Below are 21644 nucleotides of genomic sequence, written 5' to 3'. Positions count from 1 at the left end.
AGTGATTCAATCTTGATAAGTCCAATCAAACACCTTTCCCCATTCAAAAAAGTAACTTGCTTTGAAATACCAATGTGTGGGTGGCCAAGTACAGTACATTTGACATAATGCCCACAAAACAGTTAGGTGCCTCAACCTCTCCCTACATGAGAGAACACCAAGTGAGCAATAAATAAAGCAGCGAGATACAGTACAATCATATGTTGATGGAGGTGCACAACCAGAGAGATGGAGAGAGAGACAATAGGGAGAAGGAAAACAATTTGGGGGAGTATTTACATCTTAAATCAGGGCATCGAAAACAAATTGTATTTACAGACTTTTGAATGGAAATGAGACCAGTCAGTTACGAACAGCTTCAACAGGTAATGGAAAATAAACGCTAATAAAAATAACGAGGAAAATGGAAAAAAAAAAAAAGTGGGTGATATTTACAGATGTTCAATAAGATGAGGGGGGCATGGGTTAGGGAGAGAAGCAAATGGAATCCAAAACGATATGCTACATTTCAAGCAAATCAGTTGGGACTCTGGGCTAGGAAGCAGATGGCTTCAGAGATAAAGGGAGGGAAAATGAGTTATTTAAATCAAATGTCAGCACATGAGGGTTGTTCATACAACGGGGTGGCAGAGGTTGTACAATAGCATAACGCACCTGCACTAGAAAGCATTCAAGTGGTCATTACTGAGAACTGAGCTAAACCTACAACACTGGCTTTTTAAAAACGGTGCAGTTTGAGTCGGCGGGTACAATTATTCACATGAACACACAAAAACTCCGCTATTCCCCCACCCTTCAAATTTCTCACGTATTCTCATGAACTCCCACAAGCACATAGCAAAGTACAAGCCTTGTAGGACTACTATGAACTAGCTATCCGCCCTTCTACACCAGTAACAGAGTAAGTCTTCACACAGACCCACCTCGACTCCCATTTCAGAGAATTTATTACAAGGAACTGGGATCATGGTCTGCTTCAAAGTCCAAACTGGAGTCAACTACTCCATATAGGATATATTTATGTCCATATGGCTGAACCCCCATAGTTGATAATTCCTTCGTCCTCTACAATCTAGATGGGTGCCACACTGACAAAGATTCTTACAAGTTTGCTGCGAAAAGTCCACTTTCTTCACTGCAAATTTGAAATGAACATCTCAAAAACACAGCAAGGTTTGTATATCCTTTCAGAAAGCTCCCTCTTTCAAATCAGGAGTTCTGAAGAGTTCATGCTATGAATGGAAAACAAGCGCCAAATTAACCAAAACCAGATTTATTTTTTATTTTTATCAAACATGTAACCTCACCAGACAATATAATTGATGGTATGCCATTTATTGAAGCCAATAGGAAGGTGACAATTGACTACCGCAGCAGTCTTAATCATCGATAGCACCTTGATTGTCTTCCCATGGAAAGTAAAGGTAGGCTCAGTTTGTGATTGTCAGTGGGAGAGATGCTGCTACATAGATGTGAATCCTGGATCTCTGTCACCACACAAACGCCACCACCCTCACGCTCTGTCAAAACGTTTCCTTTAGTTCCTCAACACACAACATGGGAAATTGCTAGCAAGTACGGCTACCAATTATAACTTGCACTCCTGTTTCAATGTAAAAATTCACAGTGCCTTTTCCGAAGCAAATTAAAAAATAAATACATTTACAAGTAAAAGAAAAAAGCAGCTGTCATTTAATCTCTTTTTAAATATCATTTAAAAGTATAAAACAAAACACAGCCTCTTCATCTCTCCATCTTGCAACCAGCACCATTTTATGCCATTAGAATCATTTGGTCCCATCGTAGACTAACTGGGAAACACCTCAATTGGCTTCTAGAGACAAACTCCTGTTTACTTTGTGTGTGGTGGTGGTGGCAGGAACTCTTCATGAAGTTTTCAGTCAAATAAATAAAACCGAGAAAAAAAAAGGAAAAATAACCTTGATTTAAAAAAAAGTATTATACAGAGGGCCTGTCCCACCTACTGGAGCTTAATGCCACCCCCAACAGCAGGAACATGAGTGTTATAAACAGCCGGAGAGAAAGAGAGCTGGGCCAAAGGAGATGCAGCGAGGGAGTGGGATAACACTTAAGGTGTCGGTACATGAGAAAGTGTGTTCGTGTCTCCAACTCTTAGCCTGTAGTGCTGATCGAGTTTCAATTTCAAGTAACAAAACTACCTTGTCAGCTAATGATATCCTCTTCCGGCTATGAATGGTTTGTTCAATGTATGTACACTACAAAAAAGGTATGTTTGTAACCAATGGGGGAAAATAACAAGCAGCGAGGAAGATAGAAGCAATACAGTGTGTGTGTGTGTGTTAGGCTGGCAGACAGAGGTGTGTGTGTGTTAGGCTGGCAGACAGAGGTGTGTGTGTGTGTGTGTTAGGCTGGCAGACAGAGCTGTGTGTGTGTGTGTGTGTGTGTGTGTCGGGCTGGCAGACAGAGGTGTGTGTGTGTGTGTGTGTGTGTGTGTGTGTGTGTGTGTGTGTGTGTGTGTGTGTGTGTGTGTGTGTGGCTGGCAGACAGAGGGTTTGCAGGGACATTTCAGGTGCTGTTGTTTAGTGATCCGGGTACAGAGCTGTGCTGAGAGGAGCCGGCTAACCCAGAGCCATCTACAAAGGGACAGGGGAAAGAGGAAGTGGTAGAGAAAGTGTTAGGTATATTGAGTGGATACAATACATTGATTTTTCTTATCAGGAATACACTGGAAAAAATTACACAGCTAATAGTAAGAGGATGTGTGTAGTAAGACCTCCTCTAAAACTGATCTGAAAACATTTCCCAGGTTTCCAGTTAGAGGACCTCCTTTAGAATACAAACGTTCTCAATGCAATGACCAGAAACATGACATTATTTTTGCCATCTGTAAAAGCAGCATTAGTCTTACCATCCATGTGGATGTAGCTTAGATGTAGCCAATCACTACTTCATAAAACTAGGTGCAGAAATGGGAATGTGATTGACAGCAACTCTATCTACTGAAGTGACATGTGTAGCCAATGCCTATGTTTGGAGACGGGGGACGGGGTCATACCAGAGGAAGCTGTCTGTGCGCGGGCATGAGGAGGAATGAGGGTGGAGTTCAGTTGGGGCTGGATTGACAGCTCTGGAAGGAGACAAGAGAGGAAATAGCATTAGTTTTACAAGACCAAGGTAATAGCGTTTCAAAATTGGAACAAAGTCTTACAACGCATAGCTATACTACAATACATATTGAAACAAATACTTTCTAAACTTCATATTGTAGATATTCTGCACCTACTTGTAGGAAAGATGCAGAGGTCACAAAACAAAGTTGGGGTCAGGTCCATTTACATTCTTGAATTGAAGTTTCAATTGATTCCCTGAATTTAAACAGAGTCAACCCCTTTCAGGTCACAGACAGTCAGGGGTCAACAAGGTGTACTGACCCGTGGTACTGAAGTTGAAGAGCAGGGGCAGCTCTCGCCCGCTAGGCAGCCGGGCGTTGGGCGCGCGCAACTCGTCGAAGAAGGCGTGTGCGCAGGCCTCCAGGGGCGAGAAGCGCGTGATCGGGGTGTATTCCAGCAGGCGCGAGCACAGGGCGACAGCCTCCGGAGGGGAACGAGGCTTAAACACCTGTAAGAGGTGGTACAAGGTAACAGACAACATGAAACAGTTATTAAACACAAGACATTACTTGAAATCCAAAAATAGAATGTTTATACACACACACACATATATATATATATATATATCCATTTACCTTAGTCCAGGGATGCGCTTTGATCTGGGGGAATTTAAACTCTGTGTAATTGGGGTTCATTTCACGGATCTGTTCACGTGTTGGAGTTCCCAAAACCTGAGTAGCAGACATACAAGTATACAGTTAGTAGTGTACAATGGGTATCATTTGGTTTCTCTCCACATCACTGATTATGATCCAACTTTCCTCCCCCACACACACACACACGTCCTCATAAGCCAAATGTCCTCCAAATGCTGATATGTAATCAGAATGTCAGGTATTTTGTCCCTGTAGTGTAAACCATAAAGAAAAACACACACACGTTTCCTATTTACTCACCTTGATGATCTCTACTAGCTGGTCCACTCCGCTGTCCCCGGGGAAGATGGGCTGTCCCAGCAGCAGTTCGGCCAGCACGCAGCCCGCCGACCAGATGTCGATGTTGGCCGTGTAGTCGGTGGCGCCGAAGATGAGCTCTGGGGCGCGGTAGTACCGCGAACAGATGTACGACACGTTGGGCTCCCCACGAATCAGCTGCTTAGCACTGCAGGTAGGGGTCAACCGCAGAGGTTAAAGGTTAGACCAGTGGTGCCCAAACTTTTTGGGCCCACGACCCCACTTTGACATCTGAAACCTTGTGACCCCAACAATTAAATTGGGGCTATGGCAGTCAATTGCAAAACATTCAAACAGTATTTCTGATTGTATTCTCAACTCACCATCATATATACTTGTAATGTGGGGCTATGACAATAAATTGCAAATGAGTCTGACAATTTCTCTTATCTCACCAGCACTAATGAGATTGGTGTGCTTGATGCATGTCGGAGCTTCTCAAAGTCAGAGGGCGTGGTCAACAGTGCGTACCTCCTCTCCCCTGTCACATCCAACCTGGATCGATATTTGTTTTTAATGCAGATGAGAGCACTGAATCAGCGTACCATGAGTTTTAATGCTCGGAGGGAGACGGTACAGTATTCCCTTTGAGTCAGGAACCAAAACTCCTTCAGTGACCCGTGAATGCGTTGTCTGCAGCATTCGGTCACATGACAGCTCGATCAGCTGTTCGATTTCACTTACTGGCATGTCAACTGAGCCAGGATCACAGTCAAACAGATTTCGCTGATTCGGACACTGGTCTGTAGATTTTTGGGGGGTATTTCCCCTGCATGCCTGCGTTCAGTTTGTTCTTTTTCACAAATATGTCTGTTACATAGGCAAGGAGACAACAAAGTCTGTTTTTACATCCATTGCGAATGACAACAGTTCCTCTCGCAACTCTAAAAAAATTATTACAACACTGCCCCTCGATAACCACCAAGCCTCAGAGTGAAATAGAACAGTCATGCTCTGAAACCGTATCTCCATGTAGTTTACAATTGAAGTTACCTGCTGAATATCTCCAGGTTCTGCGCCCAGCTTTTTTGCCGCCAGTTGCTCTCGTGTATCCATTATAGCTCAGTGGGTGTGATGGGGGGCGGGTCACGATATGGGCTGCACCAAATGTTTGATGTATTAAAATAATTTATTATGTTTATGTTGTATTAATAGAAGGGGAAGGGCTATAAGACCCTTCCCACTACATTTATAGGGTCCTGGACTATAGATTAGCAATATTCATTATAAGGTTTAATATTGTTCCTACTAGTTCTTTTCTAGTCTCTGCTTCTTATAAAGAAACGGTCTGACAGATGTGTGAGTTACTGCAGTCAAAACAGGGCGTCTGTGAGAAAGCGCCTCAAGGCTAAAAGAGATTCATAGACACAGAACCCTGCAGGGGAGTGAAAGAGATAAGAGACTAGTCAGACATACCACTATAAAGCAACTTGGGGAGTGGAAAATTACTGTGGAGCCTTTAGAAAACACTGGAACTATTGTCTCTCCTGCAAGTTTGTATAACTGTATGTGCATGGGCTTGGTCTCATGAGTAGAAGGTGTTGACATAGGCAGTTACATCACTAGGGGTTGACTGCAAGGATATTAAAGCAACTTGGACCCTTTCCTATTTTGTAGAACTTACTCGGAAACATGCGTGCTATGTTCCCGTTGTCAACTTCTGTCTGCAATTGCATTAAGAAATGTTTTTGATCGATTTACTTAAAGATTGTCTGATTGCTGATTTCACCAATAAGCAAATGATTGACAAGGAACATACCCCAACCGGTGTATCATACAATGCATCCATATGGCAGAGGGAGACATTCATAACTAGAGTGCAGAGGCCTGCCCGCCATCCTGTGATAGATGGAGCCCCATCTGTGGAAAAGCCCACCTTCGATCCCATGGAATTGGTTTTTCGTCAGTATAGCCACGCAGCACACTGAACAGCCTCTGTGCCGTTCAATGCTCAAAACAACATGTCCTCGTGAAAAGCATCCCCCCTACATGCAGCGAACAAAGGTCAATGCATCTCGGCCCTCACAGCTAACGTCCATTTGGAGAGCATAAGGTGGGGAGTTTGAGTCGTTCAGTCAGTTTCCTCTTGATTGCTAGCTATAGCATCAATTCTTAGTTTCACAGAGTTATCTGACAAAGGTATTGATGGGAGTTTGTGCCTCCCCACACATTGCTTTCACCATATTAATTGCGGCCGGTAATATCTCCATTCACCATGGGAGTGGTTCAAGTGTAACGACCAAGTGTGGCCTTTTTCCACAATCTAAGGGAGCTCTGGTAGATTTTGAACTTATAGATTTGAATAATTTTCATTTAGATTTTTAAGGTTAACCACAAAGATTGAGACAAAGACGAGATATATATATATATTTTTTTTTACAAGGATTTGGGAAATTCTCCCGCGACCCCATTTTCATATCAGGCGACCCGAGTATTCTAAAATAAATCTAGTTTAAGCTAATACAGTCTAAGCTGAGTCTAGCTAAGACAGTGTTCTCTTACAATACTTCAATCTCTAACCACTGCAACAGTTGTCACTGGTAAGAAAAGCATTAGATGCTTAGCAGTAGAGGCGAACACTCAGCCATGCAGGTCTAACCATGTGGTATGGGATTATACACGGCTCTTTGGTGCCTCCTTGAGACCACCTGACCACACTACCCTTTGATGTTTAGCAAAAACGAAGGTATACAGCCCTAGATAAACCAATGATCGAGGGGTGGGTCTCCCACGTCTCAGTGTATTTTTTATATATACCGAAGTAAATATCTCAGTGCGATTTCTACTAATTTACAATTAAGCTCAGTGTATACTTTTTATAGAAAGCAGCCCTGCATTTGTCTGCACAGTAACAGAAATGGATGTACTATGGGGAAAATACACATGAAAAGGGTGTGAGTAGGTAACTGTAACTAAGGACAACTGGATCAGTGTTGCATAGCCCCATTCAAGGGAGGGCATAGATCCATTTCACATTCTGTCTGGTTGAGCCCATTTATTCAACCCATTCAGTCAGAACACATAAGACCCAAGTTTACTTCAATACTAGGTACCAGTCAGTCATATTGGCTCAATAGCACATTAACACACTGTGTGGAGGGAAATATCTAACCAGCTTACCTCCCAAAGTCACAGAGCTTTAGGATGGCCGTTTCAGGGTCCACCAACAGGTTCTGGGGTTTGATGTCTCGGTGGCAGACACCCTGGGAATGGATATAGGCCAGGCTGCGAAACAACTGGTACATGTACACCTGAGAAGAGACAAAATGGCCGACATAAACCAATTAGAACTATAAACAAATCAATAAGAGGGAGTCATTCTGTGTCAATGCCAAGCCTGTCTGGGAGAGTAAACAAAAAAAGGATAGTTCATAATTGAATGACATACTGGACAATCAAAGTCCAATGAACAGACGCTGAGGCAAGCAAAAGTGGGACAACGAAAGAGAGCAAGTGAAAGAGGGCGAGAGAGTTTACCTTGACGTAAATGATAGGAATGATGCTTTTGGCCTTGTTGAAATGCCGGGCCACCCTGTACACGGTCTCCGGGACAAAGTCCAGCACCAGGTTGAGATACACCTCATCCTTCTGTATAGGGGGAAGAGAACTGAAAATCACTATATGACTACACTAAATCATAACTCCATACGTCCTCAGATTATTCTTGTACAATGAAAAAGCGCTTTACAAATGTAACAAACTTTGTAGTGGGAAGAATGAGGAAACACAGTTCAGGTGCTCAGTGTGCCAAAAACAATGGATGGCAACCTACCTTTTCACCACTAGAGTAGAAGAAGTAGCGTAGCCTCACGATATTGCAGTGGTCCAACTTTCGCATGATCTGTAGCTCTCGGTTCTACATAGGAAAGTTATTCAACAAAGAATAGTGGGAAATGTCAAGGGTTTCGGATTGATCTGTAAGCGCATGGATCTTTGGTATGCGCGTGATACGTGTTTGTTCAAGTACGTGTACATTTCTGTCACCTAAAAAAATAAAAATAAACTTAGGCTACAATACCAATTTTCTCCCACAAACTAATATGGAAATGTTCCTTGTAAAATTACAAAGCGGTGTCCTGTATTCAGACAAACAAGTAGCTACTCATAACATTAGTGGGAATTTACAAGACCAATCCAAAAATGGATATTCATATCACTATCGTGTTAAACAAATTAGTGTTGTCACGACAAGACAATTTTAGATGGCAAAACCCCCTAAGAAAACTCCGCATTACGGTCCATTAAAAAAACAGCTTTCTATAAATGATTATGTGCTATAGCTTGGAAAAACAAATATGACTCTGGGAGACACGAAGCCTGGCCATCAAGAGAATGGCCTCCATACCTTGAACCTCTTATCCTGCAGCACTTTCTTAATGGCCACCATCTCCTGGCTGTCGATGAGGCGCGCCTGGTACACCACACCAAAGGAGCCATTCCCGATCACCTTGATGTCCGTGTAGGACACCTCCTGTGGTCGGTCGGGACCCTGCCCAGATGTGGCCACCACCGTAGTCACCTTCCCACTGTCCCCTGGGAAACAACGATAAGTTGGGTCAACGAAATAGTTGTCTTTTCAGATTTGAAATGGAGAGGTGATCAGTGGTGTTCATTAAGTACGAAACTGAAGAAAACGGGAAGGTAGGCCTATTATCTGAACAATAAGAAATGCTGTTTTACTATGGTGTGACAATGAACAAGGACATTTAATACAGCTCATTCTGAAAGTATTCAACCCCTTGACTTTTTCCACATTGTTATATTATAGCCTTGTTCTGAAATTGATTAAATAAATGTATCCTCACACACAAAGCAAAAACAGTTATTTTTTTTCTTTCTTTCTTTCTTTCTTTTTTTTTTTTAAATGTTGGCAAATTTATAAAAACTTTAACTTTACATAAGTATTCAGACCCTTTGCCATGAGACTCGAAATGAAGTTCAGGCTCATCTTGTTTCCATTGATCATCCATGAAATGTTTCTACAACTTAATTGAAGTCCACCTGTGGTAAATTCAATTGATTGGACATGATTTGGAAAGGCACACACCTGTCTATAGAAGGTCCCACAGTTGACAGTGCATATCAGAGCAAAAACCAAACCATAAGATCGAAGGAATTGTCCGTAGAGCTCCGAGACAGGATTGTGTCGAGGCACAGATCTGGGGAAGGGTACCAAACAAAATGTCTGCAGCATTGAAGGTCCAAGAACACAGTGGTCTCCATCATTCTTAAATGGAAGAAGTTTGTAACCACCAAGACTCTTCCTAGAGCTGGCCAACCGACCAAACTGAGCAATCGGGGGAGAAGGGCCTTGGTCAGGGAGGTGACCAAGAATCCAATGGTCACTCTGGTGAAATGCTGCAGAGCTCTGTCAATCAGGCCTTTATGGAAGCATGTCCAGACGGAAGCCACTCCTCAGTAAAAGACATATGACAGCCCACTTGGAGTTGCCAAAAAACAACTAAAGGACTCTAAGACCATGAGAAACAAGATTCTCTGGTCTGATGAAACCAAGATTGAACTCTTTGGCCTGAATGCCAAGAGTAGTGTCTGGAGTAAACCTGGCACCATCCATACGGTGAAGCATGTTGGTTGCAGCATCAAGCTGTGGGAGATGTTTTTCAGTGGCAGGGACTGGGAAACTTTTCAGGATCGAGGGAAAGATGAACAGAGCAAAGTACATAGACATCCTTGATGAAAACCTGCTCCAGAGTGCTCGGGACCTCAGACTTGAGCAAAGGTTCACCTTCCAACAGAACAACGACGCTACGCACACAGCCAAGACAAGACAGGAGTGGCTTCAGGACAAGTCTCTGAATGTCCTTGAGTGGCCCAACCAGAGCCCAAACATCTCTGGAGAGACCTGAAAATAACTGCGCAGCGACACTCCCCATCCAACCTGACAGAGCTTGAGAGGATCTGCAGAGGTCGTCACCAAATACAGGTGTGCCAATCTTGTATCGTCATACCCAAAAAGACAAGGCTGTAATCGCTGCCAAAGGTGCGTCAACAAAGTACTGAGTAAAGGGTCTGAATACTTATGTAAATGTGATATTTCCGTTTTTTATTTAAATATGCAAGAACTTCTGCTAGCCTGTTTTTGCTTTGTCATTATCGGGGTATTGTGTGTAGATTGATGGGGGGGGGGGGGGGGACTATTTCATCCATTTTAGAATAAGGCCATAAAATGTGGGAAAAGTCATGGGGTCTGAATACTTTTTTTTTTATAAATGTGCAAACATTTATAAAAACAGTTTTGCTTTGTCATTATGGAGTATTGTGTGTTTGATGAGAATTATAATTGAATACATTTTAGAATAAAGCTTTAACGTAACAAAATGTGCAAGTCAAGGGGTCTGAATGCACTGTATATGGTTCATTCCTATAGTTACTGTATCATGAAAGGTGGTCTTTTGAATGAATGTACGGCTATTGTGGATAACATTAGTGACCTAGTTTAACATTGTGACGTAAACAAGGGCTCAAGTGATAATAGGCCTTTACATTTCCAAAACAGGCAGCACGCAGAGAACAGAACTGCTCAGCATAGAAAATAGCCCTACAGGGTCCTGTTAAAGAGAACATGTTTTAAGCTGAGTGAAATACTATCTAGACTTGTCCAATAAGATTGTTTGGTGTTGCAAAGATTGTTGCGCCAATGTCCTACTGAACAGAATCCAGGGCTCGAGTTATTAACTACCTCGTGGTTGTTTAACCACTATAGTAACCGCCTGCCTTGTCGGAAGACGAGACAAATACATGCTTTACTGTAAAATCCAATATCCCTATTCCAGGGCTATTTGTGCTCCTTTGAACATCATTTGACCTAAGGAACACAAGACTTGCGATTATCCAATAGGCCCATCCTCGAGCTCATCTATCACACTTGAACGCAAACAAGTGTTTGGTGGCCTGGATCAGAGAGTTCTCTGAGGCAGGCATACCTTCATGTGAGGTTCATTTCCTGTATGGAGGACAGAACAGGGCCAGATGGCTGGAATTGAACTGGAGACCTTTGCACTGAGAATGACCCTGCTCCAACATGCTGACCACACCGCTTGCGTTGCAAAATAAATGTACACATACATATCATCTAAACTCCTTGCGTCTGTAGCCAGGCGCTAAAATAGAACTTGGTCCTAATTGCTTTTTAGGAGCATATACCCATGTGGGTGATTGAAAGATGAACACTTGTACATTTGGTGGTGGTAATGCACCTTAAAGTTGGTTGCCAACCGACATAAAATTCCTCAGGACTACTAGAAACTATTAGTTTCCCCTTTTATCGGTGGATTAAATGTCAGAGAAGAGAACACACGATTGTGTGACTCAAAATGGGTCAAAATTCTACAAAGATAAAGAAAAGGACTTTATGCATTTCAGGTAAAATAACAACTCAATGTTCATATCCCAGGTTAAATGAGCTAGCAATAGCAAGCTGCTGTCCACATTTTTGCTCAATGTTTCACCAAGATTGACTTATACCATGAGGTTTGAGGTCAAATTTATATCAAACATAATACGGAATGGCTGCAGATCCTTTTTCCCTTGTACTAAAGATCTCGAAGCTTCTGCGCATGCGTGTATTCTCTACTTTACGAACAGTCTCTGCTCTATTCGTAGCGAACAGGCTACTCTGGCGAATGGTCATTTAACAAAGATAAATCAAAGCTGAATCAATGTCCGCAAGATCACAATGACAGTATTCTACATAACAGAACTTCATATAATAGTATCGTATGACCAGTGCTTTACTTGGGCCGGAGCGGTTTGGAGCGCCGTACTGGCACCTCGAATTTTTGCGGAATTTGGGGGAAATAAAGTAGCCTATCTATTCTGGCCCAAGTTAACACAGTCAAAAATGGTTTATAAAAGCGGAAATGCGGAGGGATCTGCATTGAATAGCAATCGAATGAGGGCATACATTTCCTGATTCCGCTTTGTTCATGTTTATTTGCCACTAGTCTGAATCTGCGTAACAGTAGGCAGTTCGAGATTGCGCAGATTGAAAATGTGCCAGCCTGAATGCGCGTGATGCGCTGTTCCAAATGGTCAAATTAGGGGGTTTATTTGGGTTTAAGGTCATGAAAGTTTGTTTCATAATTTGTATGTAATTAATTTAATTAATGAAGGCACACATACATGTTATCAATCACTTAATCTAAATAATCAGCAATCATCGGAATGACCCGTAAGTGTGTGTGTGCCAGTGGGCTGTTGCCAGAGGAGAGAGAGCGTGACATTTCAGCAGCAGGTATAAAATAATGACAGACTAACTTGACAGCCATTTCAAAACTTGTAGCATTTCTCACTAGTTAACTATAGCTAACTAAGCATTAATGTCGTTGTCGCCTTCCCACTGGCAATAGCCTAAATAAATCTGCAACGTTGGAATGCTGAAATTCTCCTCTATTAAACAGCATCCATGTAATTGCAACAACTTTCAAAATATTTTAAGAACAGCCTAAATGACAAATAACTTGCTGTGCATAGATATCCCGTGATACATTCATATTTTAGCCTTATATAAAACATGTCTAGTTAGATACCTTGCTTTGAAGTAGCCTACTTTATCCATTTGATCCCTGATTAATTGAATGAGGGAATACTTTTATAAAGACAAAAAGTATTTGGTTGTAATGTTGCAATATTTTATATCAAGGGTGGCAAACATCCTCCTTTTTGTTCACTTTGTAGCCTAAACAACAGCTCAACAGGACCTTGATAAGCAGACCTGGGTGTTTCAGGGCCAGATCAAAAGCCAAGCCTGCACACCCAGGAGCTCTCCAAATGGAGGTATGACCACATGTTAAAAACATGTGACTAACAGTGCAGTTCTACTTTGTGGGGGGTTAAGTGCCTTGATCAAGGGCACAACGGCAGGAGATGGTAGGCCTACATGGGATCAGGCACAGCAGCCTTCGTGTCAACGCTTACTTTTCCCATGTAGGCTATAATAATAGTCATGACAATTTGGTTAAAAAAAGTCAAGTCATGGAAAATGTTTTTTTGAACCCTTAACAGTAAATAATCAGGAAGTCTATAGCATAACGTAATTTGTGAACATAGTCTAATGGACAGACTAGGAAAAAGACTGCTCCTGCACTTCTTTCATCAAGTCAAGCACTGAGTAAGAAGTTACTGCAAGACAAAAACACAGCCTTTCTCTCATGTGGCAAAAACTCAGAGGGTAGGTAGCCAAGGCCTACTTCTACGCGTAATCAGGTGCGTGTTCTTACTCAAGACTGACAGGAGCGCTTCAAACAAAAGACAAGGAATAAATTGACAACTCGTAAATGGAATAAAATAAACCAAAACTTCACAAGCGTAGCCTAGGTTGTGCGCTCTGCAAACAACGTGTCCACTCCCATGACAACGGTAACTAACAATATATTGAATGCATTAACAGAAATTCCCGTAAACAAACATTGTAGATTAGAAATTATGGGAATTAAATGGTAGGCTAAATGTACTAGTGGTGTGCCTATGCAATGGAGTAGTCCACTCAGACAGGTGTCTCGTGTGCCATACATTTTTTGTATACATTTACTGCTCGACTAAAAAAAAAGAAATCTTGGTCGACCAACTGCCTATTGATCAAAAATCGACTAAATGGGGTCAGCCCTACCTACCACTCAAGAGATTATCAGTGTTGCGACAATGGCTTGTGACTATGAAGCACCGGTTGCCCCCAGATTCAGGGCTAGCAGTGCCCACTTCAAATATTCAGATGTGTATAAAAACAGTTCAATACCGCTGGGATGCTAATCGAAGACACATAACCTGAAGCCAGATGCAGTACACTCCATCTTCGACTATTCAGGGTACAGTGTTTGAAACACTGATGGACCGGCAACCAATACGAGAAGGGTGCAAATTGCAGCATGCAAATCAGGGTGTTCCTGCATATAGGCATTCTTCCATCTGCAGGAACCCCTCTAAACTTCTATTAGTCCATTTTTAAGCTAGGACAGGCACGAGTTGGGGCGCTCCAGTACAGTAGGTAGCGTTAATGCATTAACGGATGCCAGCCGCCGATAAACCCCACAGAAGAAGGGGGAGGCAACAACGGTAGCTAGCTAGCCGTGCACCGGTAAACAGTGTTCTGTCGGGGACTGTTTTCCAGCAGTTCTGTTAACTTCTTATGGATGGGGGGCAGTATTGAGTAGCTTGGATGAATAAGGTGCCCAGAGTAAACTGCCTGCTACTCAGGCCCAGAAGCTAAGATATGCATATTATTAGTAGATTTGGATAGAAAACACTCTGAAGTTTCTAAAACTGTTTGAATGATGTCTGTGAGTATAACAGAACTCATACGGCAGGCAGAAACCAGAGAAAAGATCCTACCAGGAAGTGGGAAATCTGAGGTTTGTAGGTTTTCAAGTCTTTGCCTATCCAAGATAGTGTAAATTTGGTCTGATTGCACTTCCTACAGCTTCCACTTGATGTCAACAGTCTTTAGAACCTTGTTTCAGGCTTCTACTGTGAAGGGGGAGCAAATAAGAGCTGTTTGACTAAGAGGTCTGGCAGAATTCCATGAGCTAAATCATGGGCGCGGCTGTGAGCGAGCTAGGTTCCTTTTCATTTCTAAAGACAAAGGAATTGTCCGGTTGAAACAATATTGAAGATTTATGTTGAAAACATCCTAAAGATTGATTCTATACATCATTTGACATGTTTCTACGAACTGTAATATAACTTTTTTGACTTTGTCTGGACTAAGTGCCTGCGTCTCATGAATTTGGATTTGTGAACTAAACGTGAACAAAAATGAGGTATTTGGACATAAATGATGGACGATATCGAGCAAAACAAACATTTATTGTGGAACTGGGATTCCTGGGAGTGCATTCTGATGAAGATCAAAGGTAAGTGAATATTTATAATGCTATTTCTGACTTCTGTTGACTCCACAACATGGCGGGTATCTGTATGGCTTGTTTTGGTGCCTGAGCGCTGTACTCAGATTATTGCATTATGCTTTTTCCGTAAAGCTTTTTTGAAATCTGACACAGCGGCTGCATTAAGGAGAAATATATCTTTAACGACGGTGAGGGCGGGGGGGAATCAATGGGACAGAATGGGCCTGGTCATCCCCTCCGGCGCCAAATTCCAGACATTTATATGAAGAGGAGAAGCCTTTACAGAAGTCGAAGAGCCAGATGCCTGGCGAGACAGCGTCGGTGAGTGGATAATCCGCCTTTACCCTCCGTTCTACTGGCGAAAGTGAAATCACTGGATAATAAACTGGATGAGCTCCGTTCGAGACTATCCTATCAATGGGATATTAAAAACGAATATTCTGTTTCACAGTCGTAGCTGAACAAGGACAATATACATTTAGCTGGGTTTTCCGTGCATCGGCAAGACAGAACAGCAGCCTCTGGTAAGATCGGGGTGTGGTGGGTGTCTGTCAACAGCTGGTGCGATCTCTAATATTAAGGAAGGTTTTGCTCGCCTAAGTTAGAGTGCCTCATGATATGCTGTAGACCACATTAGCAAGAGACTTTATCAATATTCTTTGTAGTTGTCTACTTACCACCAAAAACCGATGCTGGCACAAAGACCGCACTCAACGAGCTGTATAAGGCCATAAGCAAACAAGAAAATGGTCAACCAGAGGCGGCACTGCTGAATGTAGGAAAATGTAAATCCGTTTAACCAAATTTCTACCAGCATGTCACGTGCTCAAAAAAATAACTCTAGATCACCTTAACACACAACTTGCACAAAGCTCTCCCTCCAAGTCTGACCTATCCTCCCGACTCCTGCTTACAAGCAAAACTCACAGGAAGTACCAGTGATCTGATGAAGCGGATGCTAAGCTACAGGACTGTCGCTAGCACAGCCTGGAATATGTTCCAGGTTTCATCCCATGGCATTGAGGAGTATACCACATCAGTCATCGGCGTCATTGTTTTTTATCCTCCACAATTTCGTGGTACAGTCCTGTAAATCCCATACAGACTCGGGAGAGGCGAAGTTCGAGAGCCATGCGTCCTCCGAAACACGACCTAACCACTGCTTCTTGACACAATGCCCGCTTAACCTGGAAGCCAGCCACACCAATGTGTCAGAGGAAACACAGTACACTTGGCGACCGTGCGACCGTGTCAGCGTGCACGCGCCCGACCCGCCACAGGGGTCACTAGAGCGCAATGGGACAAGGACATCAATGCCGGCCAAACACTCCCCTAACTCGATGACGCTGGGCCAATTGTGCGCCGCCCTATGGGTCTTACGGTCGTGGCCGGCTGCGACAGAGCCTGGACTCGAACTAGGATCTCTAGTGGCACAGCAGGCAACTGCAATGCAGTGCCTTAGACCACTGCGCCACTTGGGAGGCCAGCTTCATTAATAAGTGCATCGACGATGTTGTCCCCAGTGACCGTACGTACATATCTCAACCAGAAGCCATGGATTACAGGCAACATCCGCACTGAACTAAAGGCTAGAGCTGATGCTTTCAAAGAGCGGGACACTAATCCGGACGTTTTAAGAAATCCTGCAACACCCTCAGACGAACCATCAAACAGGCAAAGTGTCAATACAGCACTAATATCCAATCCTACTACACTGGCTCTGAGAGACATGCCCACATGCACCAACGCCCCGAATTGCAGGCTGCAGTTTCACACCAGAGGCCAATACAGCAACGAGCAACTCTGTTCGATGTGGGAAGAGAGCGTGAAGACGTACTAGCCAGTTAGTGGAAAGAGGTAAGGTCCACAGCCCACCTGTCGCTAGATGTAAGAAAGATTATAGCTAAATAACTGATGCTGTTTTCATGCTCACATTCGTTACAAATCAAGTTATCAAACAGAAAGAGCAAGATTTGCTCTTATAGCACCTAGCTCGCGGCAGTATTATTAGCTGGGTCGATGCTAGTCACTGCAATTCTATAGCCCAGCTGTCCATATAGCACACACTATTCAAAAAATAAATAAAAAAAGACTGCCACGGTGGAGGATGAATGGCACTGTGTGTCTTGTTTACACTGAAAACTCCTGCTGCAATGTAGTAGGATTTCAAATAGTCTAGATCAATCAGCCCAGAGTTGATTTCACCACTGAAATTTCATTTCACCAAAATGCTTTGACCTCAAGATTCATAATTCTCACCATGCAATTGTTTTGTACATTAGAAGCTACTAAGCCCCAGCTAGGCTATAGCCTACACTATTGCAGCTAACCCCACATTTCTTATCTTCTCTCTCAACTGCCTGAGGGGACCCTCTACCTGACTGTATGAGGCCACCCCCTCCCACCTTGCTTGGAGCCTGTCCTTTGTCCTGCCCTTCTGCCACCTTATTTCAAATGTGTTCAGAAGTTATTTTGTACAATGATCATCTTTGATTGTTTTACGCCATTGATGTGATTGTAACCCATTAGCTACCCCCAAGTGGTGACCTGGGATAACCTCACCCTTGAGACCACACCTAAGTGTTTAATTCTTTTCCATAACTTACACAATGATCAAGGCTCTACGCTGAAACATGTGTTTTCTGTGGTCTATACATAATAAAGACCTTTAGACTTAAAAAAAAAACAAGACTGGACCTTGGATTCCTCAAACCATTCAACACTCGTGTTGGCCTGTGCCATGTCATGTGCTTGTTTGACATGACAATACTATCACGTGATAAGATTTCAGTGTTCCACAAATAAACAATGTTTACTTAGTTGCATTTTCTATCAGTTATAACAGTACTCCAATCAACTAGAATAACAGGACTAAATATACTCAATTTAGTTTAAGGTAGGTTTCAACATGGCTATTTACCTAATTCAACACACTTAACTGCTGACAAACGGTATTAGAGACATCTAAACTCTGAGGGGAAATATGGTGTGCTCCCTAAGAAATATACAGGGGAAAATACAATAAACCGTGACATGGAACGCAAGTTACTGTTCAATAACGCACACGAAAGGAACCACTAATTTAACAGTCAGGAGTGCCAATAACTTATGCCACGTTCAAAACAACTGGGAACTCTGAAATCTCAGACTTCCAAGCATTCAAAACAACTGGGAACTCCAGGGGAAAAAGAAAAAAAGCTCAGACTTGGAAAAATCGTTTAACGGTCATCCAACTCAGAATTCTAAGTCGGAAACTCAGGCATCTTTCTGACCTGAAGAACACTGATGTCATGCCTTCACCTTATTCCCTCCCCAGAGTTCCCAGTAGTCTTCAAAGCACCATTAGTTCTTTACAATAACTATGAACTTGTTCTGGCACGCACCAGGAACGTGAGTAGAAGGTACACACGTGTGTACTGTGTGGGAGAGATGTCATACATAAAATGAGAACAGCTTGAGAGAGGCAGCCTTTCATACACACTCTATAGGGAACAAATTGGTGGTGGTGGAATAATTGAAACTACATAAGACATTTTGCATGGAGAAATTCAAAAAGCCATTGTTATTCATTACACAATTTACTACAGTAAAGAAAATGTAATGTAGGCTGCATGAGCACGTCAAATGTTTCTATCCATTTGGGCTCCCGAATGGTGCAGCGATCTTGGAATGGATGCAAGGTAGCCTACTAATAATAGGCATTGAAAGTGGGTTGCAACGCAATCTGTAAAATGTCAAACGCACCTGTCAATACAGTAGCCAGCAGTCACCTCCCTGACCAAGGCCCTTCTCCCCCGATTGCTCAGTTTGGCCGGGCGGCCAGCTTTAAGTCTTGGTGGTTCCAAACTTCTTACATTTAAGAATGATGGAGGCCACTGTGTTCTTGGGGATCTTCAATGCTGCATTAATGTTTTGGTACCCTTCCCCAGATCTGTGCCTCGACACAATCCTGTCTCGGAGCTCTACGGACAATTTCTTCGACCTCATGACTTTATTTTTTCTCTGACATGCACTGTCAACTGTGGAACCTTATAACAGACAGGTGTGTGCCTTTCCAAATCATGTCCAATCAATCAAGTTGCAGAAACATGTCAAGGAGGATCAACGGAAACAGGATGCACCTGAGCTCAATTTCTAGTCTCATAGCAAAGGATCTGAATACTTATGTAAATAAGGTATTTGTTTAATTTTTATTAAATTTGCAAACATTTCTAAAAACCTGTTTTTGCTTTGTCATTATCTGATATTGTGTGTTGATTGATGAGGATGTGGAAAAAGGGCCTGAATACCTTCTGAATGCACTGTATGAGAACAAGATATTGTTTTAGCGTTTCAGCTCATCTTTAACACTATCTGGCCTAAAATTCACTCACTGCAAATCATTCAAAACACTGTAGGCTACTTCGAAGCAACATTATAACTCAAGAATTTCTAATTGTATATCCCCATCAAACTGACGTTTCACCAGTAAAACCTGAAAAATCACCATTTACGATTGACAGTGAGAAATGTGAAGGGGACCACAAAAATGTGTTTGTGAAGTAGAGGTAAAAGAAACATGGGCAGAACGTGATCTGCACATACGCAGAAGCTTCGGGACTTTTAGTCATGGGGGGAAAAAGTCCGGAAAAAGTCGGCACACATAATATACTCTACATGACTAACATGGACCATCATGATGGACCATCATGGTGGATAAAGCCATCCAATGCCAATTTGCATTACAAGGGAGAAATTGTAACCATGTTCTATGAAACAAAAACATTTGTAAACTATGCATGGACGTTGTTGATGTGCTATGTAAGCAAGTATTTCAGATTGTCATCTACTAGTCCACTTTGAGAATTATTAGCTAGCTAACATATTATACAGCTGGCTCGGTTACATGTTTCGTCACTTTATAACAAGTTCTTTATCACCTGTTAATTAACGGTCAATGTATAGAGGGCTCTTTCAAGGCTGGTTGCTTGTCTGGGCTACTGGATAGATAAGTATCCACTATTGACTTAATTTGAACAATAGATAAGGGTGCTCTTAACATAAATCTGTGTTGGAAACGCAAAGCTAGTTATCTGGCTACAAGTAGCTTAGTCAACCGTTATGAACAAATAAATTAGGCTACCTAGCCTTAGCGTATAGTACCAACTGACAGCTAACGCTAGCCTGTAGTTTGTTGTGCCAGTTAACGCGTTAGCTAGTTCAAACAACTATTTATCTTTAACTATCGCTAACTCGTTTGCTTGGTAACATGTACAAACGGTGTGTAAGTAACGTTAGCATAGTTACAGTAGCTAAATAGCTAACTAGCGAAACTAGATCGAATCCCCTTGTAAACTAGCTGGTAACTAACGGTAGTCACCTAAAACCTATATTAGACGCTAGCTAGCTAACGTTATCTGCTCTAGCTACTGGTTACAAGTTAGCTAGCATGTCTTAGCACACGTAGTTAAGGTTGTTTGCGTTGCTTATGCTTTCTTTATATTTAGCTAACTAGCTAGTTACGGTACCTCGATGTCATTAACTAGCTAATATAACTAACCTAGACAGTTGCCTAGTTAAAAAAGCTAAATAAGGTTAGCTAACTAACGCGAAATGTCTTGATTTTTGGCGTTGGTTAGCAAGTTAACTAGTTTGCTAACTGACACGTTAGCCGTTTAGCTACTCAAGGCAGTTAGCTAACTAGCGAGTTAACTAACTTGCTTTTTCAAACTAACGTTACAACAATGTTCGCCGTGGAAATCGTGCACAACTGTCCACACTAGCTACAACATTGGACACTGGACTGCAATGCGTGTCTTTTAATCATCCAAGACAGTCTTTTTCATAAAATACATAATAAACCTACTGGACAGCTTTAAATTCGAGCATCCAGACGAACTGCTCCCCGAGGCCTGCGGGACCCCGGTCTTTCCTGTGCTGCTCCCCACGGCAGCGGCTGATCCAGTGGATGCTGCAGTGGCTCCGGGAACACCTTGTGGCTCAGCAAACGAGCTAGTTCTGGGCCGCCCGCTGCCGCTCATATCTCTGTGCAAGGGTAGCGGGCGGGGGGCTAGGGATTCACAATTTATAGCCAAGTGAGTTTAAATGTTGCCTGTTTTGACTGCAAATGCAATAATCATTGAAAGACAGACAGAATTGACACCGTTCAGATGAGTCCTCCCTTGCACTGCCTGTCTGAGCTCGTAGATCGTATAAAACTGACAGATTACATTTCCTCCTGGGAAATGAAGTTCGACGTGGCTGCTGCTTCCCGTGTCTTTGAAAATGCCTATAGAACTACACTGCTAAAATAACGTTGCGTTTCACCAGAGGTGGCGCTCCGTCTGGGATTTCTACCGTGACTGTAATAATGATGTGTACCCAAAAGGGAGAACAGACATGAAAACTACAAATCCAATAATGTTTTAGATTAGAGGAGAGAAAAAGTAAGAATTCCACATAAAAATAATGGCGAGTGCAATCTGGAATCCTTGGGATGTCCGCACCCTGACCCAAACTCATAACCTAACCTTAACCCTTACCTAACCGTAACCATTTTACATTTTAATGGGGTAGGGACGTCCCAAGGGTTCGGTATAGCACACACCTACAAATAATCCTTAAACTTTCTTTCAAGCGCCTTCACATGCCTCTGGTGGCCTCACAGCAGTTGTCTCCCACTTCTGACACCATTGTAG

General features: G+C 42.6%; 1 protein-coding gene across 1 annotated transcript; it reads right to left on the bottom strand.

Annotated features, from left to right (window-relative positions):
• Window positions 1–1257: 1257 nt before the first annotated feature.
• Window positions 1258–21128, bottom strand: LOC139558701 (glycogen synthase kinase-3 beta-like). Its single transcript, XM_071374028.1, has 10 exons — window positions 20813–21128; window positions 8451–8638; window positions 7878–7961; window positions 7583–7693; window positions 7226–7356; window positions 4049–4253; window positions 3728–3823; window positions 3414–3600; window positions 3038–3109; window positions 1258–2615 (listed from the first exon to the last, which is right to left on the bottom strand). Exons 1-10 carry the CDS (start codon window positions 20985–20987, stop codon window positions 2548–2550), a joined length of 1317 nt encoding a protein of 438 aa, XP_071230129.1. The 5' UTR covers window positions 20988–21128; the 3' UTR covers window positions 1258–2547.
• Between the last annotated feature and the right edge of the window lie 516 nt (window positions 21129–21644).

Source organism: Salvelinus alpinus, chromosome 29 (genome assembly GCF_045679555.1).
Source record: "Salvelinus alpinus chromosome 29, SLU_Salpinus.1, whole genome shotgun sequence".
Classification (NCBI taxonomy): domain Eukaryota; kingdom Metazoa; phylum Chordata; class Actinopteri; order Salmoniformes; family Salmonidae; genus Salvelinus; species Salvelinus alpinus.
This window is presented reverse-complemented; position numbering and strand designations above follow the sequence as displayed.

Coding starts and splice junctions, on each gene's coding strand:
- LOC139558701 (XM_071374028.1), bottom strand. CDS start 20,987: ATGAGCGGCAGCGGGCGGCCCAGAACTAGCTCGTTTGCTGAGCCACAA. Junction 7,962..8,450: donor TGCAGGATAAGAGGTTCAAG/GTATGGAGGCCA, acceptor TTTCCTATGTAG/AACCGAGAGCTACAGATCAT. Junction 7,357..7,582: donor TTCCTATCATTTACGTCAAG/GTAAACTCTCTC, acceptor GTCTCTTCTCAG/GTGTACATGTACCAGTTGTT.